Source organism: Scyliorhinus canicula, chromosome 6 (assembly GCF_902713615.1).
Source record: "Scyliorhinus canicula chromosome 6, sScyCan1.1, whole genome shotgun sequence".
Lineage (NCBI taxonomy): Eukaryota > Metazoa > Chordata > Chondrichthyes > Carcharhiniformes > Scyliorhinidae > Scyliorhinus > Scyliorhinus canicula.
Window position 1 is genome coordinate 150946910 of NC_052151.1, and position 27188 is coordinate 150974097.

A 27188-nucleotide genomic window follows, 5' to 3' on the forward strand; every position below is an offset into this window, starting at 1 on the left:
GGTTTACCAAAGGTTTTACTGGTGTTTAAACCTTAAATTTTCCTGTATGAAGTATAGGAAACAGAATTAGATTTGCTTGTTCTTGTTAATCAATATGGAAAAGCTTGAAAAAAGAACAATTGCTTATCCAGTAATTCAGTTTCATTTATCATACAGTAGCATGGAACAGAAACAAATATAACATGGTAATGTTTAATACAGCTCTATAACGAATACAGTGCTTGGCTAAGTATTTAAGTAGTATTTAGCTCGATGCATTTAACTTCTTACTTGCAGAGATTTGGTGGACCATCCACCAATCTCCTGATCCATTGGTAAGTGATTTGGATACTTTTCCTCTCTGAATCCTGCATATTTACCCATCTCATCAATCACTCAAAATACATTTGAACTGAAAGTATATTAGCGCGAAAATTGTCATCATTGACATAAGTAACTGTTGCCTTTATTCATGTTTTAAAATGTTTACTGGATTCCCAAATTGCAACTCATGAAAGTGTATGATTCTCCAGCTCTTCTCCAACTGCAGCAAACGATCGATTTATCAGACACTAATTAGTAAAGCATCCAAGTGCTTTCAGGAAAGGAACAACAAAGTATGTGGGAATTCACGTGTGGATGAAGGAGAGCAATGTGATCCTGGACTTCTATATTTAACTATGGACAAATGTTGCACTGAACTATGTCAACTCAAAAAGAACAAAAATTGCAGGTAAAGAATGAAAGGTCATCTAATCATTCTATTCTGAAGCACTGCTCAAATTAATTAACAATGTGAATTAAATTCTTCATTTAAATTAATTATCGCTTGATTTACATTATTTTGGAAGTCAGATAGTACTTTAACTGGGAATTGATCTTGGTTCCGTTGATCTGCATGTTTGAGTTAAATTAAACCTTTATAAAGGTTTAATTCTTGGGCAAGACAGATGAGTGTTCTACATTGCAGCCCCTTTGTAAACATATTGAAAAGAAGCATGCAGTTCAACCCTTCAAGTACTTGATGTTTTTTACAGGCTATGAAATAAAGATCTTTATGTTCCTTTTGCCAATCCTTGTATGATTTTTAATTCTAGGTATTGTGGATAGAACAAAGAACATTATAGCACAAGAACAGGCCGTTCAGCCCAACAAACCTGCATTGATCCAGATTCCTTATTTAGACCTACTACTTATCGCCCAAACGATCTGTATCCCTCCATTCCCCGCCCGTTCATGTGTCTACCAAGATACATCTTAAACGTTGCTATCGTGCCTGCTTCTACCACTCCTACTGGCAACACGTTCCAAACACCCACCATCCTCTGTGTGAAAAATGCTCCCCGCACATCTCCCCTAAACTTTCCCTCTCTCACCTTGGGCCTGTGCTCCCTTGTAATTGAGTCTTCCATCCTGGGAAAACGCTTCTGACGATTCACCCTGTCTATACCTCTCATAATTTTGTAGACCTAAATCAGGTCTCCCTGAGCCTCCGTCTTTCCAACTGGCTCAAGTAGGGAGTTTGGGGGGCAAAAAGAGGTCACGAAATGTCCTTGGCAGACAGGATTAATGAGAATCCCAGGGCATTTTATATGTATATTAGGAACAAGAGGGTAGCTAGAGAAAGAGTTGGTCCACTCAAGGACAAAGGAGGGAAATTGTGTAGAACCAGAGGAAGTAGGTGAGGTCCTTAATGCGTATTTTGCATCGGTATTCACAAAGGAGAGGGACATGTTGATTGATGGTGTCTGACAGGGATGTGTAAACACTGTAGAACGGGCCGCTATTCCGATGGAGAAAGTGTTAGGTATGTTAAAAAGCATTAAGGTAGACAAATCCCCAGGGCTAGATGGCATCTACCCAGATTACTGAGGGAGACGAGAGATACAATCGCTGGCCCTCTAACAGAAATCTTTGTGTCCTCGTTGGCCACAGGTGAGATCCCAGAGGATTGGAGGATAGCCAATGTTGTATCGTTATTTCAGAAGGGTTGCAAGGATAATCCGGTAATTATAGGCATGTGAGCTTGACGTCAGTGACAGTGAAATTGTTGGAAAAGATTCTTAGAGATAGGATCTATGCACATTTGGAAGTGGAATTATTAGCGACAGATGGCATGGTTTTGTACCAGGGAGGTCATGTCTCACTAATTTAATTGAAATTTTTGAGGCGGTGACAAAAATGATTGACATGGGAAGGGCTGTGGCTGTTATGTTGTCTACATGGACTTTAGTAAAGCATTTGATAAGGTCTCTCATGGCAGTCTCGTGCAAAAGATGAAATCACGTGGGGTCGGGGGTGAACTGGCTGGAAGGATTCAGAACATAGAAGACAGATGGTAGCTGTGGAAGGGTGTTTTTCAGAATGGAGGTCTGTTTTAATAGTGGTCCGCAAGGATCAGTACTGGAACCTCTGCTCTTTGTAATATATAAATGACTCGGAAGAAAACTTAGCGGGTATGATTAGCAAGTTTATAGACGATACTAAGATTGCAGGAGTTGCGGATAGTGATGAAGATTGTCAGAGAATACAACAGGAGGCTGAAAAATTGGGCAGAGAAATGGCAGATGGAATTTAACCTGGGCAAATGCAAGGTGATGCATTTTGGTAGATCCAATTCCGGTGGGAGCTATAAAGTAAATGGCAGAACCATCAGGCGCATAGAGACACAGAGATCTGGGCGTGCAGGTCCACAGATCCTTAAAAGTGGCAGCACAGTGGAAATGGTGGTAAAGAAAGCACATGGCATGCTTGCCTTCATAGGATGGGGTATGGAGTATAAAAGCTTGAAAATAATGTTAGTTATATAGAACATTGGTTAGGCCACATTTGGAATACTGTGTCCAATTCTGGTCACCGCGCTACCAGAAGGACCTGGAGGCTTTGGAGAGAATACAGAAAGGATTTACCAGGATGTTGCCTGATATAGAGAGTATTAGCTATGAGGAGAGATTGAGTAAATTGGGATTGTTCTCCCTAGAAAGACAGAGGCTGAGGGGCGACCTGATAGAAGTTTAAACTTATTAGGGGTACAGATAGGGTGAACAGTTGAAGGCTTTTTCCCAGTGCGGAATTGAAAATTCTAAGGGGGGCACAAGTTCAAGGTGAGGGGGGAAAGGTTCAGTGGAGATGTGCGGGGAAAGTTTCTTACACAAGAGGGTGCTGGTGGCCTGGAATGCACTGCCAAGTGAGGTGGTTGAGGCAGATACTTTGGCGACCTTTAAGACTTATCTGGATAGGCACATGAACAGATGGGGTATAGAAGGATACAGGCAGTTGGTCTAGATGGGACACTTGATCGGCGCAGGCTGGGAGAGCCGAAAGGCCTGTTCCTGTGCTGTATTCTTTGAAAACAATCCAAGTTTATTCAACCTCTCCTCATAATTAACACCCTCCAAACCAAGCAACATCCTGGTAAACCTTCTTTGCATCTCACCAAAGCATTCACATCTTGGTACTGTAGTGACTAGAACTGCACGCAATATTCCAAATGTGGCCTAACCGAAGTTTTATACAAATGTAACATGTCCTGCCAATTCTTGTACTCAATTCCCTGGCCGATGAAGACAAGCATGCGTATACCTTCTTGACCACCTTATTCACCTGCATTGCAGGATAGAATTGGGTATCCTTGGGATAGTACTGAGCGCTCAATACCATTTTAAACTAAAAATGCTCAAGGGTCTCAATAGCACAGAATGGGAAATCAGCATGAGAAAATGTACACAATTCAAAATTATCCAGCTTAACTAATTTTTGACTGGTGTTTCAGGGAGGATTATCTTACAGATCAGACATTTTTGGAGTTTCTGAGCAGTTAGAATTGTTTTGAGGTAATTGCTTTTAATAATTATTTCCAAAGTGATAAGAACAGCCCATGCTGCAAGAATTGCCAATTTGAAGAAGCTGGAAAGATGTGTCAGGAAGCAATCAATGCGACATGCAAAGGAGAATCCATGTGTACGGGTGAGTGGGAGCAGAAACCTGTCTGTGAAATTTAAAGGGATTGTCACAGCAGGGTGATAATAATTCTGAAAGATTTCAGAGAGCTTCATAAGCCACCTCAACCCATTTTCAGTTGGGTGGCAGAAACAGGTAAAGGAAGCTCCAAGTTACAGTTGTGAATGTGGGTGAAGACTGAGCAATCCAGCACTTGACCTTTTGTTTAGCTCCTGAAGTGGAGTTGGTGCTTGCAAAGAACATTGACCTCTGCTATTTCATGACACTATTTCCATAGGTTAGCATTGGGAAGGATTTTTTGCCAAGGTTTGCTGTTTGCTGACACATCCAATGACAGCAATGTGCTGCCTGATCCTGACAGCACTGAAGATCCTGAGAAAACTATTGTCCTCTGAACTGCATTAGTGCATGTGGCTGATCATGCAACTCTGATCGTGATCACCCAACCATGAATGATTACATGTAGCGTGACTGAAAGAATGACTGGCTGTGATCAAATATTACAAATGGTCATCTATTCATATAACTGCGCTGTAATTACAGTTTTAAGAACAACAGTCTTCTACCAGCACTAAATCAAAATATGCTCCCCTCCTTCTGCAGATGCAGGTGTGCCTGGCAAACCTTTCTATGTCAGCCTCCTTTTCCAAAAAAACCACTCAATGGATTCTCATTGGTGCAATAAGTGGTGCAGAAGAAAAAATAAATTCCAACAATTTGCACAGATTCATGAAAGTTTTACAGCCAGAAGGAAAAATAGGCAGTTAATAAATGATTAAATATGCTTCATATTACTGTGACCACCAGGCTACTTATTGCTCCTTCGCAAGCCTAGAAATGACCTACATATGAGGAAATGAATGAAGGAGACTATGGCTATGCCCCAAATTAATGTTAAAATGAAGCGCTTACTATTTGGGCACTTGCATGGTTGCTCATCGTGCCCACCTAAACATGCCAGGAGACAAACCTGGCACATTTCTGTCAGAAACTACCATCTGTTTTCTGATACTAACCACTAAGATTGCTATGCAAAAATTGAGAGTTAATGTCAGGAGAATCTTGGCTACATCCAAAGTAATTTTAAGTTATTGATCAGAAAAGAGATTAATTATTGCATGACCTGTTTTGGCTGAATTGGTGTTATCTGCTGTAATTATTATAAACTGTTTCAATTTCCTTAATGCTGGATTTCATTCTCTATGATTAGATTTCACACTTTTAACAAACTCTTCTATTGATAGGGACTGACCAATTTTGTCCTGCTCCTGGTAATGCTGCAAATGATACCATCTGTGTGGACATGGGAAAGTGTTTAAATGGGGAATGCATTCCTTTCTGCGAGGCAGAGAAAGGTCTCAAGTCATGTGCTTGTAATGGTGAGTGAAAAGCTTTGTCGGGATTCTGATAATTTATTAATTCCTTGTTCAAACAAAATTGCTGATATACATAGGGCTGGATTCTCCGTCCCGCCGCACCAGATTTCTGGTTCAGTACGCCGGCAGGATTCACCGATTCACCGGCTGGTCAATGGGGTTTCCGATTGTGGGGCGTCCTCAACCCCTGGCAAAACAGAGCATCCCAAAGGCAGAGACTCTCACCTGCAGATCATACTGACATGATTAGTTATAGTACATTAGACAAGAATTTAATCTACTGCAATTTAAACTATTTGTTTTTAGATTTATTTTATTCAATTTCCTAGTCACCACTTGTCATTCCCAGTGACAGCAGGAAGTTATTTAATTCCTCAACCAGTGTTGCTATGCGAGGTGTGAAACCTGTGGCTAGTTTCTCCCTCTGTGAGGAAGTGCATGATCTTCATTCTGGATACACAGACCACCCTCACCCCCATGTAAAGCAAACCTTGTAGCTCACAGCTTATAGATCTGAGGATGTCAATATGTATCTCTCACTCTGGGACATTGGGCAACCTGAGCAAAATCACGGTACATTTACAATATCCTACTTTTGAGTTTCTTAAAAGTAATCAGATATGCCTTTCGGTATTTCTGTTTCCAATAAAAATTATGTAAAGTCATGGCAAGCAAATTTGCACAGCAAACTCTTTGTAAAAACCTGCAACCGAGGAAAATGAAATTCCTTATATTTACCAGTTGATATTTGAGATATTTACTAGTTGATGTTTGGGACATTTGGAAAGCAATGTGCTGGGCATTCATGCATATTCTATATTGGTACTCTCCTTGGTGCACACTTACATTCATCAGCGAAACACCAGAAGAGGAGGGAGAAAATATTTTTTTTTGTTCTTGGCATGTGCATGGTGTTCTCAAGATTTCCTGCATTCCCATCCTTTGTTAACTCAAAGTTGTTGTTTCCTTGAACCACTGTCGTTACTGTGCTTCCACAATTGTGTAGGCAGCGAATTCTGAGAGAATGATCCAACAGCAATGGTATCCAAGTCAGGTGATGGAATTTTATTTGGCATTGGTTACCTCCTTCCAGGTCTGTTGTTTTCTATGTTTAGTATCAGTAAGTGCGGCATCCATTTTACTTTTTTTGGCAGTATTGTCTGGTCATTCAACAAAAATAAATACATTCTCTGAGCTGAATATAGTCACGCAGAGCATCAGTTAGTGGTCTCAGTGAATTGATCCATGTCCAGGCTGTTACTGTCCTGTTAGTAATTGTGCATGCACTTGAGTTAATGAGAGAATTGGTATTGAAATTTCAAGTCAAATAAGAAGTATAGACAGGAAGGCAAAGATAAATCGAGGTCCTGTATTTGTTTGGGTTAAGCTGAGTCAGCTTCAAACTGCCTTTGTTGAAGTTGGTGAAATGGCAGCACCATATCGGGAATATTTTTCCTGGATGGACTGTTTGCCCTTCTGGTTAAGGAGAATGTGACACGTGGCAAACTGAGAAGTGTGTTTAATTTGTTAATGCATCTTAAGGACAATATAAGTTTATTTTAAAAGGCATATTCTAACCACAATAATATCTTTCAATGCTGTAGTCAATGTTATTACTGACTAATATCTTTCAATATATACAAAACATTTGGGTTGAATAAACTGTTTGCCACTTTCAAACTATGCATACAGACTAAAACATATAGCTGCATTGCAATATCATTGATTCTCAAATTACAATCACATTGCTATGATTTTTTTTAATGTTTAAATAGGGGCTGGTTTAGCTCACAAGGCTAAATCGCTGGCTTACCAAGCAGGCCAGTTCGATTCGATTCCCCGTACCAGCCTCCCCGGACAGGCGCCGGAATGTGGCGACTAGGGACTTTTCACAGTAACTTCATTGAAGCCTACTCGTGACAATAAGCGATTTTCATTTCATTTCATTTCAATAAATTGGTCCATACAGCTCAGAGATTTTCCAAGTTTCATTCTTTTTTGCATTGAGTTAGCATGTCTCAGCTAGGATAGTTCAATTTAGTCACTCAGATATTTATGCAGTGTTGCACGGTTGCAGATGTTGGATAAGACAGGATTGGCCTTTGCTGTGTTGTGTTCCAGTAAAAGTTTTCTAAATTATTGGGATGCAATGGATTTAAGCTGAGCAAGACAAAATTGTTAACATTGATCAGGACTTCAGTTATTACGGGTCTTAATGCAAATAAATATTGTGTATAACTAGAAAATTTAAGACAGTAGCATATTGGACACAAGGTAATAGACATGTAGAATAAATAACCAGAAACAGCGTTGGAAGAAAATAGTATAAATGGGTTCAACAGATAACTGGGTATATTTATGGAGAATGGAGGGATATGGTATATTGGAAACATCAGGTTGAGTCAGAATTGTTGGCTAGCTGATCGCCTATTTATAAATGTCATACTTTCTTCAGAATGCCAAAGAAATGTAGTGTTGTTGCTGCTCATGGAACTGAACCAAAAATCTCTTGCTGCATAAAGAGGAACGGTAAGGGGATAATAAGGGAAGGTTAGGGGAGAGAGTTGGATTCTTGAATTAACGTTTAGAATGTCTGTTGAATAACCAATTTAATTTTCATATTGTTACGACACCCTGGGCTAGTGTGCGGTCAATTCCAGCCCCACTTGGCCTGGAGTCCCAACACAATTGAAATTAACTATTAATTCTTAGAAAATACCCAAAGGTTTTGGTCTTTGGCTGCCATATAACTGCAGTCACCAGCTTTGTAAATTTAAAGACAATTAACTTTTATTAATAACAACTATAATTAAATAGGCAGCAAATACAACTGGTTAACTATTATCAAATTCCTAGCCCACCCGTAACTCGTTCCATCCTCTACATGCACACAAGATAGATAAACACAGTGGAGAAAGAGGGGTGTAAAAAAAAACGAAAAGTAAAAGGGTAAAAGTCTCTGCTTCAGATGGACATCTTCCAGTTAGATTCTCAGTCAAGGCCTCCAGTTGGATGACTTTGCTTTCAGTCTGCAATGGTTTTCACTTAAAGGTATATATGTCTATTAAATATCCATGGACCAAAAATGATAATGACAAAGTAAAAGAAATGGGAAATAAGGAAATCAACAGGAAGGGCCCTTGTACTTGCATCTTCTATATTAATTACCTTCTCACCTGTCAATGGTATTACTATACATGTTGAATCGATGCATATTACAATAGTATTTGAAATGGTTTTATTACATTTAGAGACGGATGACTCCTGTAAAGTTTGCTGCAGAGATAATGGAATTTGCAGTCCATATATAGATAAAAACAAACAATTTTTATACCTACGCAAAGGGAAACCCTGCACTGTTGGATTCTGTGATGGACATGTAAGTCATAATTGTTATTACTGAATGATTCTGTATTGGAATAATTTTATTGTACAAGAGCACTTTGATGAGAAAAAGTTTACTTGCCGTTTGTCACATTTTCATCTTGTCAACCCGGCATTTCTTAAATCACTCTTGCAGGTGAGTTACAACTCCTGGAACTAGCAGTGTCTATAATTGTCTTCATATCTGAGTAAACTGTAGGTGTCATGTCCTGTAAATGAACTGCAAACCATGCATGATCTTTTTATGGATATTGGACTATTTTATGATTCCTTGAATGCAGTTGAGCACGTGAGCAAACAATGTTTAAAGTTATTAAAAATGGACAAGTGACTAATCTAACAATGATAAAATAATTCTATATTCACAAGAGAAAGTATTTTAACTCGCGCATAAGCCAGGTAATAAAACAAGCTTTAAAAGATAAATTGCATTTTTGTGAGAAAATGTTTTAATACTTAGTACTTCTCTTTCAGGATTTATTAATCTATCCCTTCAAAGGTTTTCAAACTAATTCGGGCATGATTCATCTGAGATTTTCAAATTATCTGTTCTGAAGGCTATTTCCCAACTGCCTGCTGATGACCAGAAACTTACTTTTTAAAAAATGTGCTGAGCTAGTTGACCTCCAAGGAAAACTCAGTGTTTTTGGGCATCCTGGATTTTGAAATAGATTTTGAAAAATGTTTTTTTTTTTTTAAATAATTTTTATTCAAATTTTCACAAAATATCAATAACAAAAAATACTAAGAAAAGAAAGAACAACCCCCCCCCCCCCCCCCCCCCCCGTGTATACAAAAAAGAAGAAATAAATTAACGCCTGTCATTAGCAAAGAACAAATATACACATCCCTTCAACCCAAAACAGAGCATTACGGGGTTTGTGTGGGCACACGGGACCCCGAGGGTGAGACGGGTGTTCCTGGAGCGGGGCAGGGATGGGGGGGGGGGGGGGCAAACCGGTGGTTCCCCTGTATCGGGGACCCCATCGAGGCCCCCACCTCCCCCCTCTGCCGTCTCCATTGCCCCCAAATTTTGAAGGTAGCCGCCACCACCGGGCTCGTGGTATACCTCGCCTCCTGCACTCCCGGCTCCTCTGCAACCCCAAATATTGCGAGCCCCCAGCCCGGTTTGACCCTTGATCCTACCACCCTCGACACTGTCCTTGCTACGCTCTTCCAAAATTCCCCCAGCGCTGGGCATGCCCAGAACATATGGGCATGGTTTGCTGGGCTCCCTGAGCACCTAATACACCTGCCCTCGCTCCCAAAGAACCGGCTCATCCTTGTCCCGGTCATGTGAGCCCTATGCAGCACCTTAAACTGTATGAAGCTAAGCCTCACACAAGAAGAGGAGGAGTTCACCCTTCCTAGGGTGTCCGCCCACTTCCCCTCCTCAATCTCCTCACCCAGCTCGTCCTCCCATTTACCCTTCAGCTGCTCCACCGAGACCTCGTCTACCTCCTGCATCACTTGGTACGTTGCCGAGATCCTCCCCTCTCCAACCCACACCCCCGAGAGCACCCTGTCCTGGACCCCACGCGGCGGCAACAGAGGGAACTCCGCCACCTGCTGCCTGACAAACACCCTTACCTGCATGTACCTAAAGGTGTTCCCCGGGGGGAGCCCGAACTTCCCTTCCAGCTCACCCAGGCTCGCAAACTTCCCGTCCACAAACAGGTCCCCCAACCTCCTAACACCTGCCCTGTGCCAACTCAGGAACCCGCCGTCAATTCTCCCCGGGACAAACCGGTGGTTCCCCTGTATCGGGGACCCCATCGAGGCCCCCACCTCCCCCCTCTGCCGTCTCCATTGCCCCCAAATTTTGAAGGTAGCCGCCACCACCGGGCTCGTGGTATACCTCGTTGGAGGGAGCGGCAGCGGCGCCGTTACCAGCGCCTCCAGGCTCGTGCCCACACAGGACGCCATCTCCATCCTCTTCCATGCTGCCCCTTCTCCGTCCATCACCCACTTATGCACCATCGCTGCGTTGGCAGCCCAATAGTACCCACAGAGGTTGGGCAGCTCCAGCCCCCCCCCCCCCCCCCCCATCCCTGCCCCGCTCCAGGAACACCCGTCTCACCCTCGGGGTCCCGTGTGCCCACACAAACCCCGTAATGCTCCTGTTAACCCGCCTGAAAAAGGCCTTCGGGATAAGGATGGAGAGGCACTGGAACAGGAACAGAAATCTCGGGAGCACCGTCATCTTGACTGATTGCACCCTACCCGCCAGAGACAGCGGCAGCATGTCCCACCTCTTAAACTCCTCCTCCATTTGCTCCACCAGCCTTGAGGTTAAGCTGATGCAAGGCCCCCCAGCTCCTGGCCACCTGGACCCCCAAGTACCTGAAGCTCCTCTCTGCCCTCTTTAGTGGGAGCCTACCAATCCCCCCCTCCTGGTCCCCCTGGTATACAACGAACAGCTCGCTCTTCCCCAAGTTGAGCTTAGACCCTGAGAAATCCCTAAATTCCCTGAGAATCCTAATCACCTCCTGCATTCCCCCCCACCGGGTCCGCCACATACAACAATAGGTCATCTGCATAGAGCGACACTCGATGTTCCTCCCCACCTCGCACCAGCCCCCTCCAGTTCCTCGACTCCCTCAGCGCCATGGCCAGGGGTTTAATTGCCAGCGCAAAAAGCAGGGGGGACAAGGTATGTCGTCCCTCGGTATGACCAAAAATACTCCGACCTCCTCCTATTCGTGGCCACGCTCGCCATCGGGGCCTCATATAACAGCCTCACCCACCTGACAAACCCGAACCTTTCCAGCACCTCCCACAAGTACCCCCACTCAACCCTATCAAAAGCCTTCTCTGTGTCCAACGCCACCACTATCTCCGCCTCCCCTTCTACCGCCGGCATCATTATAACATTCAAGAGCCTCCGTATGTTAGTGTTCAGCTGCCTCCCCTTCATGAACCCCGTTTGATCCTCATGGATAACCTGCGGCACACAGTCCTCTATCCTTGTGGCTAAAATCTTTGCCAACAGCTTGGCGTCTACGTTTAAGAGTGAGATCGGCCTGTATGACCCACACTGCAGGGGATCCTTGTCCTGCTTAAGGATCAAGGAAATCAGCGCCCGAGACATCGTCGGAGGCAGAGCCCCCCCGTTCCCTTGCCTCGTTGAAGGTCCTAACCAACAGGGGGCCCAACAGGTCTGCATACATCTTATAGAATTCGACCGGGAACCCATCCGGCCCCGGCGCCTTCCCCGACTGCATGCTCCCTATCCCTTTGACCAGCTCCTCCAGCTCAACCGGCGCCCCCAGTCCCTCCACCTGTCCCTCCTCCACCCTCGGTCCAAAAAGCACCCCGTCCCCCCCTCCTCCTCTGGGGATTCGGACCGATACAGTTCCTCATAAAAGTCCCTGAAGAACCCATTAATGTCTACCCCCCTTCGCACCACATTCCCTCCTCTATCCTTAACTCCCCCAATCTCCCTGGCCGCATCCCGCTTACGGAGCTGGTGCGCCAGCATCCTGCTCGCCTTCTCCCCATATTCATACACCGCTCCCTGTGCTTTCCTCCACTGAGCTTCCGCCTTTCTGGTGGTCAACATGTCGAACTCAGCCTGGAGATTATGCCGCTCCCTCAGTAATCCCTCCTCCGGAGCCTCCACGTATCTCCTGTCCACCCTCACCAGCTCCCCCACCAGTCTCTCCCTCTCTCTCTGCTCTCTCCTCTCCCTGTGGGCTCGAATGGAGATCAACTCCCCCCCCTAACCACCGCCTTCAGTGCCTCCCAGACCGTCCCCACTCGGACCTCCCCATTGCCATCGGCCTCCAGGTACCTCTCGATACATCCTTGAATCCGCCTGCCCACCTCCTCGTCCGCCAGCAGCCCCACCTCTCAATGAAGGACCTTGCTCTTCCCGATGTTTAGCTTATACCCCGAGAACGGGCCGAACTCCATCAAAATGTCCATACCTCCAATGCTTTCCAATGGGTCTGATATGTAAAGCAGCAGATCGTCTGCATATAGCAAGACTCTGTGCTCAACCCCCCTGTACTATCCCCTGCCAACCCCTTGACACTCTAAGCGCCATTGCCAGTGGCTCTATTGCCAACTCAAAAATCAATGCAGAGAGTGTCACATTCTGTCCCTCCGAGGGCCTCATTCAACAAACGCCTAACGTTAGCCGACAGATGCTTCCCCTGAACAAACCCGGTTTGGTTGTCTACTATCACCCCCAGCACACAGTCCTCAATCCGCGATGACAGGTGTCCACATTCAACAGTGATATAGGGCGCTAGGACCCACACTGCTGCGGGACCTTATCCCTCTTCATAATTAAAGATATTGAGGCCTGCAATAACATTGGAGGCGGGGGTGGGGTGGGGGGTGGGGTGGGGGGTGGGGGGGGAGGAAGGAGAGAGCTCCCCCATCTCCCTCGCCTCATTGAATGTCCTTACCAGCAGGGGCCCCAGGTCACCCAAAAACCTTTAGAAAATTCTACCGGAAAACCATCAGGGCCGGGGGACTTCCCTGCCTGCATTGCCCTATACACTCAACCACCTCCACCAGTCCATGGATGCTCCCAATCCTTCTACCAGGCCCTCCACCTTGGGGAAGTCCAACCTGTCCAGGAATCATCGCCTTTCCGTTCTCCTCCACCCCCCCCCCCCCCCCCCCAATGCAGCTGGGGGCTACGATTTATAAAGCCTATAAAACTCCTCAAATACCCGTTTACTCCCACGGGGTCCAGTACCAGTCCACTCCGTCCTTCACCCTTCCAATCTCCCCCGTCGCTTACTGAGTTCCACCCGCAAAATATCATCTACCAGCCTTGCCAACTCTGCTCGCTCCTCCTTCTCCCTGTGCGCCCGGATCCCCTGGATGGTGGCCCACAACCACTCACATACCTCCTCATCCGCCAGTAACCCTACGTCCAGCCTCCACTGCAGGCGCTGGGCTCCCCCGTCCACTTGCAAGTCCATCCAATGCGGCGTGTGGTCCACAACACGATTGCCGATTACGCCCGGCAATATCGTCTTACCTACCACAAAATAAATCAACTCGAGTACACCCTGTGCACATGGAAGAAGTACGAAAACTCCTTCAGCCTCCCAAACCTCCATGGGTCTAATCTCCTCCCTGCGCTCCCCCCCACCCCCCCAATATGCGCTCCATGAATCTATTCAGCTTCTTTGCCACCACAGACACCCTTCCTGACCTCGGGCTCAACCGGTCCAACCTTAGATCAATGACAATGTTGAAGTCGCCCCCCTCCCCCCCATAATCAGTCGGTGCAAGTCCAGGCCTGGAATCTTCCTCAACACTCGCCTCATAAACTCCTCATCGTTCCAATTTGGGGCACAAATATTTACCAGGACAACAGGCATCCCCTCCAGTTTCCCACTCGCATCACAAACACCCCCCCCCCCCCCCCCCCCCCTGCCGAATCTCTTACGATATTCCCCACCTCAATCTTTAAGTGTGTTTATTGTAAAAAGGCCATGTCCGCCTTCAAACTCCTCAGGTGTGCAAAAACATGCAACTGGTCCACTCGCGTTCCATGTGACCAACCTGGTCGGAGAGCACCCCGCCTCTCTCCCCTGCCGATCAAGCACACCCCTTCTTAGGCCAGCCCCTGGCCCGTGCCACGCGCCCCTTCAGGTCCACGCCTAAATGTCCACCGTCACCACACTCACTCCCTCCCGTGCTACGCCACTGCAACAACACCTTTGTCAGCAACCTCCCCATCCTCTTCCCTTAAACAAAATAACAACCCCATCCTACACTATCCACCTGATCCCCATTGTGCTCCCGTTAACTAGCCCGCCCAGCCAGCCTGGTAGTCCCTACTCAAGGCGCCTAAGTCTCCTACCCCCACTGATTCCTCTCACACACCTTCCAAGCAACAATGAAACAAGAAATAAAAAAGGTGGACTCGCCCTCAATCGTGACAAAACATCTCTAAGGAGAAAAGATCTCCAACAACCTCTAACAAAAACTAAAATACAAGAAAATATGGACCGAATAAACATCCAACTCCTAATACCTCCTCCACAGTTCAATGTCCTCCTTCCCCTGTCAGCCCATTGCCGTTTAAGAACTCCATCGTCTCCTCTGGTGTTACAAAATAGGTGCTCTCAACTATTAAAAGTTACCCAGAGGGGCGTCACGTGGTGTAGTGGTTAGCACTGGGACTACGGCGATGAGGACCCGGGTTTGAATCCCGGCCCTGGGTCACTGTCCGTGTGGAGTTTGCACATTCTCCCCGTGTCTGTGTGGGTCCTACCCCCACAACCTAAAGATATGCAGGTTTGGTGGATTGGCCGCGTTAAATTACCCCTTAATTGGAAAATGGGAAAAAAATAATTGGGGACTCTAAACTTATTTTTTTTTAAAGTCACCGACGTGTGCTGGGTACAACATCCCAAACTTCACTCCCTTTTTAAAGAGGGCAGCCTTCACCCGGTTAAACCCGGCTCTCCACTTCACCATGTCAGCACCCAAGTCCTGGTACACTCGAAGCCCACTCTCCTTCCAGGTGCGTCTCCTCGTCTGCCTCGCCCATCTCAGTATCGTCCCCTTGTCCAGGAACCGGTGAAGACGCACCACCATCGCCCTCATTGGTTCATTCGCCTGCGGCTTCCTCATCAGCGCCCTATGCGCTCGGTCGACCTCCACGGGCCGGTCAAAGGCCCCCTTCCCCCATCAGCTTCACCAACTTCTTTGCTACATACGAGCCAGTGTCTGCTCCCCGATGCCTTCAGGCTTTAGGTTCTGCCTTCAGGCGAAGTTCTCCAATTCCTCCACCTTCTCCCTTAACCGCTGCGGAGTTTCCCGCATCACAGCCATCTCGGCCGCCAACGAGGCAAGCTGCTCCTCGTGCTCCCCCACCACCTCCTCCACTTTGAAAATGAAAATCGCTTATTGTCACAAGTAGGCTTCAAATGAAGTTACTGTGAAAAGCCCTTAGTTGCCACATTCCGTCGACAACTGGACATGCAAGGCCTTCCGCCATCTTCACCTGTGGTGCACGAAGATTCCCTTGCTCTAACTGCTCCCTTCTTCTTGACCCACTTCTGGTCCGTGGACCCATCCACCAGCCCCACCAGTGGAGTCAAACTTTTTTCCAGCCAGTCCTACACTTCTTTTCTACAAAACATCCACCCTACAAGTAGGGAAATGGTCCAAAAAACAGCCTTTACATAGAGACCACACCTTTTTCAATTTGGTCTATTGCATTCGCTGTCCCCAATGTGGTCGTCTCTATATCAGAGAGACCAAATGTAGACTGGGTGATGGCTTTGCAGAGCACCTTCGGCCTATGCGCATTCAGGACCCTGACCTTCCTGTTGCTTGCCATTTTAACACAAGACCCTGCTCCCATGCCCACAGGTCTGTCCTTGGCCTGCTGCAATGTTCCAGTGAAGCTCAACACAAACTGGAGGAACAACATCTCATCTTCCAATTGAATTCCCTAATTCAACAACTTCAGATGATTAGCTCCACCCCACCTTGACCCTTTTGTTTTCATTCCATTTCATTTTGACTGTCTTTTACCTTTTATTTCTTTCTGGTCTTTCTTTATATATATATATCCCCCCCCCCCCCCCAGTCTTTCCCCTTTCTTATCTCCCCATTCCTTATCTTTTCTCCCCTTTGCTTCCTCTTCCCTCCCCCCTTTTCTCATTTTACCCCTCTCCCACCCGCCCCCCCCCCCCCCCCCCCCCCCCCCCCCCCCCCTCCATCTACATCTGCCACACCTTACCCTCCAATTTTAGTTTCTCTGCTGTTTGGCCTTTCACACCTTTTATTCTCTCAGGGGACTGCCATTAGCACTCTTTCTCCATGGTTTCTGTGGCTATGACTCTTCTTTCATTCCCTCGCCCTACAGTATGAATATCTCCCACTTTCGATGTCTTTTAACTTTGACAAAGGGTCATCTGGACACAAAACGTTAACTCTTTTCTTTCCTTACAGATGCTGCAAGACGTGCTGAGATTTTCCAGAATTTTCTCTTTGGGTTCATTTCTAACCTACCGTGAATTCCTGTTGTCTCTCCCATTCAGGTTCTACAGTTAACATGCAGGTTTAGTTGGCAGTTAGGAAGGCAAATGCAATGTTAGCATTCATGTCGAGAGGGCTAGAATACAAGAGCAGGGATGTATTTTTGAGGCTGTATAAGCAGCTGGTAATTGTGGAATATTGTGGGCAGTTCTGGACCCTGTATCCAAGGAAGAATGTGCTGGCCTTGGAGAGAGTGAATAGGAGGTTCACAAGAATGATCACCGGAATGAAAGACTTGTCATATGAGGAGCAGTTGAGGATTCTGGAACTGTCCTCGATGAGTTTAGAAAGATATGGGGGGTGGGGGGCAGGATCTCATTGAAACTTACAGAATACTGAGAGGCCTAGATAGAATGAATGTGGAGTGGATGTTTCCACTAGTCGGAGAAACTTGAAGCCGAGGGCACAATCTCAGACTGAAAGGACGATTCTTTAAAACCGAGATGAGGAGAAATTTCTTCAGCCAGTGGGTGGTGAATCTGTAGAACTGATTGACACAGAAGACTGTGGAGGCCAAGTCACTACGTGTCTTTAAGACAGAAATAGATAGGTCCTTGATTAATAAGGGGATCAGTGGTTATGGGGAGAAGGCAGGAGAATGGGGATGAGAAACATACCAGCCACAATTGAATGGCAGAGCAGACTCGATGGCTGAAAGGCCTAATTCGGCTCACATCTAACACAAAATGAACTCATGATGTATGAACTCATGATGTAGGGGGTAACATATTAGCATGGATAGAGGATTGGTTACCTAACAGGAAACAGAATAGTCCTATATAGGTCATTTTCTTAGCTTTCTCTGCTGTAATTTGAACCAGAGAAATTGCTGCATTTTTGGAAGCAGTGTCTTATGGATGAGACTTCAAATATAATCCTTTTCCCATCACAGATTAACATAGCATTAATAAGAGAGAAGATTAGAGCTTTCCAATGTTCTGACCACCATATAGCCCTGAACCATTGTCATCAAGTAGGCTAATTGGTGAAAATATCAGGAGTCGGATCTGAATTTGACTCTAAAGTTGTACTGTAATAACGGAAAATACTATAAAAGCTCAGCAGGTCGGGCAGCGTCTGGAGAACAAAGGAGTTTTAGATTGTTTCAGCTTTTTGCCAGAACTGACAATGGTTAAGATATTTAACAGGTTCTAAGCGAGTGGAGAGGAAATGGAAGATGTGTGATAGGATGGGAGGCAGGAGAAATTAAATGACAGATGGTGCAAGGCAAAAGGAGGTGATAACGGGCGACTTAAAAATCTAGGAAAGGTATAAATGACAAAGTAGAGCCATCAGCTGCTGTACAAAGCAAAGTACTGCGGTCACTTTCACATTGACATGCACTTGAAAGCTTTTCATTGACCTAATGGTAGCAATATAGTTTTTTTTTTGGTTTGCTTCTACAGGGCAAATGTGAAAAACAAGTGCAGGATGTCATAGAACGATTCTGGGATTTCATTGAGAAATTGGATATCAACACCTTTGGTAAGTTCACACATAGAGTTTATATTCTCCATCATCCTCATAAATAAATCACACATTTGTCCTCCCAGTGAGTTGAATTTGTGAATTTTTTCAAAAATTATTCCCAACCTTTGTGCACATTTTTAAACAAGTTGGTTTTAGATGAAGGAAAATGTTCTTAATATTTTATGTCAAGTAACTTCCTCACATGCAGTGACTGTTAATTCTGTCATAAGAAAATTTGAAATGATGTCCTTTAGCTCCTAGATTACTCTAGGCATGGTCAAACTCTCAGAATGGAGATATGTTTGCAAATGATTTCTAGCCTTTGACCTGCCCTTGTAGCCACCATATTTATGTGGCTAGTCCAGTTGCATTTCTGGTCAATGGTAACTCCCAGGATGTTGATGGTGGGGAATTCAACAAAGGTAATGACTTTGAATGTCGTGGGGAATTGGTTAAATTCTCTCTTTTTGGATATGGTCATTGCCTGGCACTTGTGGGCACGAATGTTACTTGCCACCTGTGAGCAGAAGCCACATCGTGCTGCATTTTGACATAGGCTGCTTCATTGTCTGAGGAGTCTCAAATAGTGCTGGAAATTGTGCAATTATCAGTAAACATCCCCACTTCTGTCATGATGGAAGGGAGGTCCTTGGTGAAGCAGCTGAAGATGGCTGGGCCGAGGACACTACCTTGAGGAAATCCTGCAGTGATGTCCTAGAGCTGAGATGATTGACCTGTAACCGCCACAGCCATCTTCCTTTGTACCAGGTATGGCTCCAACCAGCAGAGAGTTCCCCCCCGATTCCCTTTGACTCCAGTTTTGCTAGGGCTCCATGATGTCACACTCGGTCAAATGCTGCATTGATGTCAAACACTGCCACTCACCTCTGGAAATCAGCTCTTTAGTCCATGTTGTCCAAGGCTGTAATGAGCTCTGGAGTTGAGTAAAACTGGGGACCCTATCAGTGAGCAGCTAAATGCTTGGTTCGACTGCCAATAACAGTTAATAAGGAGGGAGTTCCAGGATTTTTACCCAGTGACAGTAAAAGAACAGCAATATATTTTCAAATCAGGATGCAGAGTGACTTGAAGGGGACTTCCAAGTGGTGGTGTTCCCATATATCTGCTGCTCTTGTCCTTCTAGATAGTAATGGTTGTTAGTTTGGATAGTTTCATCAGTTTACTGATGATGGAGAGTAGAATGATAGGGCGGTAATTGGCTGGGTTGGATTTGTCCAATTTCTTGTGTACAGGATATACCTTGGCAATTTTCCATATTTCCAGGTAGATGCCAGTGTTGTAGCTGTACTGGAACAGCTTGGGCTGGATGCACGGCAAGTTCTGGAGCACATGTCTTCAGTACTTTTGCCAGAATATTGTCAATGTCTGTAGCCTTTGCAGTATCTAATGCCACAGCCACTTCTTGATATCATGTGGGGTGAATCGAATTGGCTGAAGACTGGCATCCATGATGCTGGGGACTCGGGAGGACACTGAGATAGATCATCCACTCGGCACTTCTAGCTGAAAATTGTGAATGCTTCAGTCTTGTCTTTTGCACTGATGTGCTGGGCTCCTGCATCATTGAGGATGGGGATATTTGTGGAGCCTCCTCCTCCAGTGAGTTTTTAAAATTGTCCACCACTATTCACGACTGGGTGTGGCAGGACTGCAGAGCCTAAATCAGATCTGTTGGTTGTGGGATTGCACAGCTTTGTCTATCGTTTGCAGCTTATGTTATTTGCCATGCAAGTAGTCCTGTGTTGTCGCTACACCAGGTTAACATATCATTTTTCGGCGTGCCAATGCTGCTCCTGGCATGCCCTCCTGCACTCTTCATTGAACCAGGGTTTATCCCCTGGCGTAGTGGTAGAGTAAAGGTTACGCCTGGCCATGAGTTTGTAGATTGTGGCTGAGTACAATTCTGCTGCTGCTGGTGGCCCGCCTCACGGATGTCCGATCTTGTGTTGCCAGATCTGAATCTATCCCATTTAACATGGTTTGGCCAGGCAACACGATTGAGGCACTTAGTCTCCACAATGACTTTGCGGGAGTCACTCCTACAGATAATGTCACGGACAGCGACATCGGCAGCAGGCAGGATGTGAGGATGAGGTCTAGTTTGTTATTCCTCCTTGGCTCCTTCACCACCTATCGCAGACCCAGTCTAACAGCTATGTCATTTAGGACTCTGCCAGCTTGGTCAGTAATGGTGCCACGCTTGGTAATAGACATTGAAGCCTCCCATCCAGAGTACATTCTGGATATGCAGGTACATGAGGTTACAGATTGTGGTTGAGTACAATTCTGCTGCCGATGATGGTCCACTGCGCCATATGGATACCCAGTTTTGAATTAGATCTGTTCAATGTCTATTCCATTTAGCATGTTACAATGAAGAGTATCCCCAATTTGAAAACCGGTACTGCCATGGACAGATGCATTTACGGCAGGCCTGTTGTGGGATGAGGTCAAGTATGTTTTTCCCTCCTTTTGGTTCCTTCACGTTCCTTCACCTGCCGCAGACCCAGTCTAGCAGCTATGTCCTTTAGAACTCTGCAGCTTGGTCTATGATGGGGCTATCGAGCCATTCTTGAGTCATTCACGCAGTGTACATTCTGTGCTCTTGCCACCCTCCGCTTCCTCCGAGTGTTGTTCAACATGGTGGAGTACAACTGTGAGAGGAGGGCAATACGTGGTGATCCACAGGAGGTTTCCTTGTCCATGATTCACTTGATGCTATGATACTTCTTGTAGAGTTGAAGTTGAGGACTCCCAGGGCAGCTCTCTCCTGACTATACCACTATGCCGCCCCCTCTGTTGGGTTGGACTTGGAAGTACCCAAGATGGTGGTGTCTGGGACATTATCTGTAAAGAATTATTCCATAGGTATCACTGTGTCTATGTTGCTTGACTAGTCTGTGAGACAGCTCTCAAACGTTTGGCACAAGCTCTCAGGTGTTAGTAAGCAGAACTGGGTTTGCCGTTGTTGTTTCCAGTGCCTAGGTCAATGCCGGGTGGTGTGTCCGGTTTCATTTCTTTTTATTGACGTTTTAGAAGTTTGCTGCAACTGAATGGTTTGCTAGGTCATTTCAGAAGGCACTTAAGTGAGAACCACATTGCCATGTGTCTGGAGTTACATGTAGACATCAGACAGTAGTGAACCAGATACGTTTCTACAACAATTGACAATGATTTCATGGTCACCATTAGACTTTTAATTCCAGCTGTTTTATAAAATTCAAATTCCATCACCTCCATGGTGAGGTTTGAATCTGCATCCTGAGAATTACCCTGCATCTCTGGATTACTTGTTCAGTGACAATGCTATGCCACTACCTCCCCAGGAGTTAGCTGATCAGGGCCTCTGTAGGGTTCAGATCCATGTAGGACAGTGAAAGCTTTTCTTGGATCTGTCACCTCAGGTATTTGATTTACTTGATAGTAAAAGGAATGATCTGCAGTTTGTCACTGCTTTGTTGACTATGGTTGCATATACACACTTTAAAAAAAATTTAGAGTGCCCAATTCATTTTTTCCAATTAAGGGGCAATTTAGCGTGGCCAATCCACCTGCCCTGCACATCTTTGGATTGTGGGGGCGAAATCCATGCAAACACAGGGGGAATGTGCAAACTCCACATGGACAGTGACCCAGAGCGGGGATCGGACCTGGGACCTCGGCGCCATGAGACAGCAGTGCTGCGCCACTGTGCTGCCCTACACACACTCTTTAGGCCGAACTCCAAACTAAAATTGATGCATTCAAGGAGGTGTGTGGAAGAATTGACCTTGGGCTCAATATCCGGAAGACAAAAGGTCTGCTTTGTAGAGCTGTGTGTTGGGGCACCGAAAGCTCATGAGCAATGGTTGGTTAGTGCAGCTCGGGCATAAAAAAATCCATGAAGACTAATTGAAGCCGAATTGGTTGTCTGCTTGGTGCAACTTGGAGGCTGGGGCACAAAAAGCACATGAGGAATGTGCTTTGTGAAGCTGGAAATTATTGCTTAATGCAGCTGGAGACCTAGGATTGTGCCGGTGTTTGATGCTGGGCTGCAGTCTTGAAAGCTCAGTGGACACAGTTCTGGGAGAAGAGTTTGAGCAACTGGGAGTTGCGTGATTGTTGGGGCAATATGAGCTGGAGTCCTGTCAACTATTGCCTGACAACTCATTGCAGGGAGAAGAGGCAAGAGAACCATCAAGCTGAGTTGGAGTCACTGTTGAATGATAATTAGGTTAAATCCTTGAAAGAGAGGAGCTGAAATCCCTCTTGATGAGCCAAAGTTGAAAGGACTTTGTGATCCACAGTGATCACTGATGTCTGGGTGAGTTACTGAGAAATTAGTTGGGTCTGTTTTGGATGTGTCTGCCATTTAGTGTACAGTTTGTGTTTGACTACAGTTTACCTGTTTGACTCGTGTTAATTCTGGATGTTAGACTGTAGGATAGATAGAATTGACTGTTTGCTTTGTTGACTCTTCTAAAGTAAAATAACCTTATTTAAAAGCCATGGGATCTTGTGGCTTTATTCTCTTAGTAAGTAACTTGCATTTCAAATTTCATCTGTTACAAAAGTTACTGGTCCATAAATAGATTGTAACACTTATGTCTTTAAATTATTTTATTAGTAATTTAGAGGCAACAGATGACATTTAGTAAAAATGGTCTCATCCCTGGTTGATATTTGTCTGTAAATGTGACTACTTCCTTTTACAGGGAAATTCCTAGAAGATAATATTGTTGGGTCCGTTGTCGTATTCTCTCTGGTGTTTTGGATTCCCCTCAGTATTCTCGTCCATTGTGTGGTAAGAAAGTCATACATTTCCAAAATAGTTTGTTCATAATACTTGGGGGCTTTGGATACCAATGATGTCTTATGTTTTTTGGGTCAGTTTTTAAATATTCTTTGAGTCTAAAAGGTCTGATAGGGGTGTTGAAAAGCTATGTTGTAGTATGCCAGAAAAACAAATCATTGGCGAAAAGGGAGACATTATAAGGAATTTGGTTTTTTTTTTCAATAGCAATCTGGTTGGACCAGGGAATGTACCACCAGGAGTGATGTAAACAGAATCCTCTTAAAGGGAGGTGGATAATAAAGGGAAGTTTTAAAGGGAATGAAAAAAGCAGGGAAATGGAACAAATGGTAACTTTCATAGAACTGGCATAAGAACAAAGGGCTGATTCAATTCCTGTTCCATTCTGTAGTATTACAACAGTTATGAGAGGGAGATAATGGGCAACAATATAATTCCATAATTAGGACATTGTCATTTTGCCCAAAGTGAAAGTCCCAAATAAGTTTGAACCTACACTATTCTTAGAAGACTGCCAAAGACAGGATGCACATTTCTCCAGATTTTGTGTTTCTTTTGAAGTTCAAGTCAGCTAAGATACTTGTGGTGCCACAACCCACAAAATAGCATCAAAATTGAGCACAATTTTCTAAAGTCTGAGTCCAGTTTGTCGTAAAGATTTGGAATCTTGAGCCTGTTTAATAATTTAACAGATTCTAGTTTGTTTATCAATTTTCAGTGCTCTGTGTAAATTGTTTATGTATAATTGAAGTGAAAATTTTAAATATCTTCATTATTCAAAATACTCAAAATAAATCAAATTACTCAAAAGAATTAATGTAAATCAGATAAAAGTAAACCAGTTTTTTTTACGACCATTATAGTGAGCCACATGCAACCCATACTTAATAAGAAATAGTTTCCATGTTTTAGTCACAGCAACCTGAAATGTATGATCACTTAAGGAAGCTGGTCAACGTATAATGCTATTAAATCCATAATCACAGAAGTGTATTTCTTTATATCCAGCATGAAATCAGGGCAGTAAATGTTACTAAAACCGACAGGCATGGTACTTGTATTCCTGGCTTCAAGCAAAACCAAGACCCAACATAAGAAATGCATTAAGGGAACATGACCAGCTCCTCCATAATTTCTTCCACAAATTCAAAGGAACCCCCCTAGATCAATTCATCATCTTCATGACTGCCTATTTCCACTGCCTGACTTTTCCCTACAAACCTCATCTGCTCATTCAAACCCCCATTCACACCTTTGTTGCCTCTGGACATAATCCCAACACACCCATGGCTATTTTCCCACATTCCCCCATGCGTAAGAATTAGGCCATCCAAAGCTTTGTTGCCCATGTCTTATCTTGCACAAAGTCCTGCTCACCTATTGTCCCTGTGCTTGCTGACTTGTCTTAGCTCATGTTCGAGCAAGGTCTTGATATTATAATTTTTAATCCTGTTTCTCAAATCCCTCCAAGCCCTTGCCTGTCCCTATCTCTGCAATCTCCTCCATCCTTCCAAACCTTTGAGATATCTGCACTCATTCATTTCTGGCTTCTTGAGCATCCCCAATATTAATCACTTTTTGATGACTGTCTTCAGGTGCCTAGGCTCCAAGCTCTGAAATATTCTTCCTATTCTTCTCCACTTCTCCAGCTTCCTTTCCTTCTTTAAGACAGTCATTAAAACCTACTTTTTTGAACAAGCTTTTGGTCCTTTGACCTAATATTCCCCTGTGTGGCAGTGTCGTATTTGTTTTATAACACGTCTGGGAATATTTAACGCTAAAGATGCTATATAAATATGTTATTGACAATACCTGGAAGCTGCTGGATGTAACCGAAATAAATGCTTTAATATACTGAGACATGCTTATTGTCTTAATCCTGCATCAAAATATAAACAAGTGAAGAGAGCACTCAGTAGAGTGGATACCCCTGCCGCACATTATTAACTTAACATTATTACAATTGCACAGCTCTTGCATAAAGGTTTTATTTGTCTGATTGAAGCTCTATAACTACAAAGCTGAAATAATAATTTTTTTTATTAAGAGCTTCCATTTCAGTGAAGTGGGTTCAGGTCAATTCACATCCAACAACCTGCTCTGAAAACTCTGCTCACATTGTGACAGCTGAGACAAATTCCACCACAGCAGCTGAGATAATGTACATTTAAAATAAAACAACTCAAAGTGTTATTCTAATACGTCAATTCACCCTTTCCCAATGTTAACAGATTCATTTTTTAAAAATCCAGGATCTGATCTGAATGTACATCTTCACCAAAAGCTAATCATTTCTTCCTTGGTGCATACCAAGTGCCAAGTTTCTTTGAAGTCTGTCCAGTTTTTGAGATACATAATTTACAGACAAACAGGGTCAAAAACATTACCTCTTCACACCTTCAGTAGCCGAGGTAATTAGCATGCACATTTTCTTATGGCAAGTGTATTAACTTTCTTAACCCAGGTGCCCGATAAAGATTTCAGGGGGAATGCTTAATGACAGACATTGAAGCACAATTCCGGCAAATTGTATGGATGTTGCCTTATGCCGTCTCATTTGGATGTATTTCCCATAACATTCATTGCTCACCGAAAAAAATCCGTCAACTTTTCTTTTACTGTTTTAAATGTATGTGTAATTTATCCCACTTTATGCAGAATTTTGTTACTTCAGCTCATTCTTTGTTTTTAATTGTGTAAAGTTGTTATTCACATCAATCACTTCAATTTCTAAATGAGTCACTAAATGAAGGAATTCCTCAAATGGCAGAATAATTATTTTGTAAACCAACAAAAACTGAAAATGCTGGAAATATTGAAACTTAAACTGAACATGCTAGAAACACAACAAAGTCAGGCAGTATCTGGAGAGAACAGATGAGTTCATGTTTTATATGTAGACTTATTGTCAGCACTGACAGACTTGAAATATTTCCAACTTTACAATTTTTTGCTTCATTGTTGATGCCATATCTATGCAACAGCATTTATCTTTAGATAAGTGGAGTTCAAGTTAAGGGTACATTTATGGAGATCTTCAATTGTCAACATTTTTCTTTATAAATGGGACAAGAGCTGCAAAACAAATATTGTGCTGCAGCTAGATATCACTCATATTTCTTTGTATTGAAATCTGCTATTGCGTATGGATATTTGCAGAACAGTGTATATGTGCAAAGAAACAGCATTTTTTGCTTAAATGCCTCAGTCATTTTATGTGTGGTCAAGTGATTTTTAATTATATTGAAGTTTTGTCTGTAGCAAAGGAGCACAGAGGTTAATTAATAAATACATTTTTTTCCTGTAGGATAAGAAATTGGACCAGCAGTATGAGGAAAGCACAAAAACGTTTTTCCCTTCCAGTGTATGTATTGCAGAAATTTTCTTAAAAGGTCCAATTTCTGGCAGCCAAATCTTTGCCTAAGAAATGTACTTCAGAATTATTTTAATGGCTGTTGATAAGACTTGTGATGAGTTCTTGTGAGATATTGTTATTCAGTACAGCATCAACAGATTTGCATTTTAATAACTCAGGATGGCCCCAAATACTTTAGATGTTTTTAAAGCAAACAGACTCAGTTTTTCATCCAGTAATACCATATAAACATCAATGGATTGAATGGCCAAATAATCTGCTTTTTGGTAGTGTTGTTGAAAGATGAATATTGGTCAGGACAATGGGTGAACAGTCCGTTGCTTGAATAGTATCATTTAAAAAAAATAAATTTAGAGTACCCAATTAATTTCTTTTCCACTTAAGGGGCAAATTAGCATGGCCAATCCACCTACTCTGCACATCTTTGGGTTGTGGGGGTGAAACCCACGCAGACACGGGGAGAATGTGCAAACTCCACACGGACAGTAACCCAGAGCCGAGATCGAACCTGGGACCTCGGCGCCGTGAGGCATCAGTGCTAACCACTGTGCCACCGTGCAGCCCATTGAATAGTATCATAAGATCTATTTCATTTATCTGAATTTGCAGACAAAATATGGCACTCCTGACGCCATATTAAATTGTCAGCTCCCTCCTTACTGCACTGATGTGACAGCCTAGATTACGTACTTAAATTCTGGAGTGGGGCCTGAACCCAGAACCTTTCTGGTAAGGCAGCAGTGATGCCACTGAGCCATGGCTGACAGTTTACTAAGACAATCTCCGAGTGCTGTGCTATTGTTGGAGA

At 44.1% G+C, this 27188-nt stretch overlaps 1 protein-coding gene across 3 annotated transcripts in view; it reads left to right on the forward strand.

Annotated features, from left to right (window-relative positions):
• Positions 1-27188, forward strand: part of LOC119967574 (disintegrin and metalloproteinase domain-containing protein 17-like) — a 91006-nt gene that overhangs the window by 60365 nt on the left and 3453 nt on the right. For all 3 annotated transcript variants that reach the window (XM_038800278.1, XM_038800280.1, XM_038800281.1), the window contains exons 12-18: positions 513-712; positions 3842-3945; positions 5184-5318; positions 8567-8694; positions 18128-18206; positions 22907-22995; positions 26312-26368. In XM_038800278.1, the coding sequence (XP_038656206.1) occupies positions 513-712; positions 3842-3945; positions 5184-5318; positions 8567-8694; positions 18128-18206; positions 22907-22995; positions 26312-26368 (792 nt within the window). The remainder of the gene's footprint in view (positions 1-512; positions 713-3841; positions 3946-5183; positions 5319-8566; positions 8695-18127; positions 18207-22906; positions 22996-26311; positions 26369-27188) is intronic.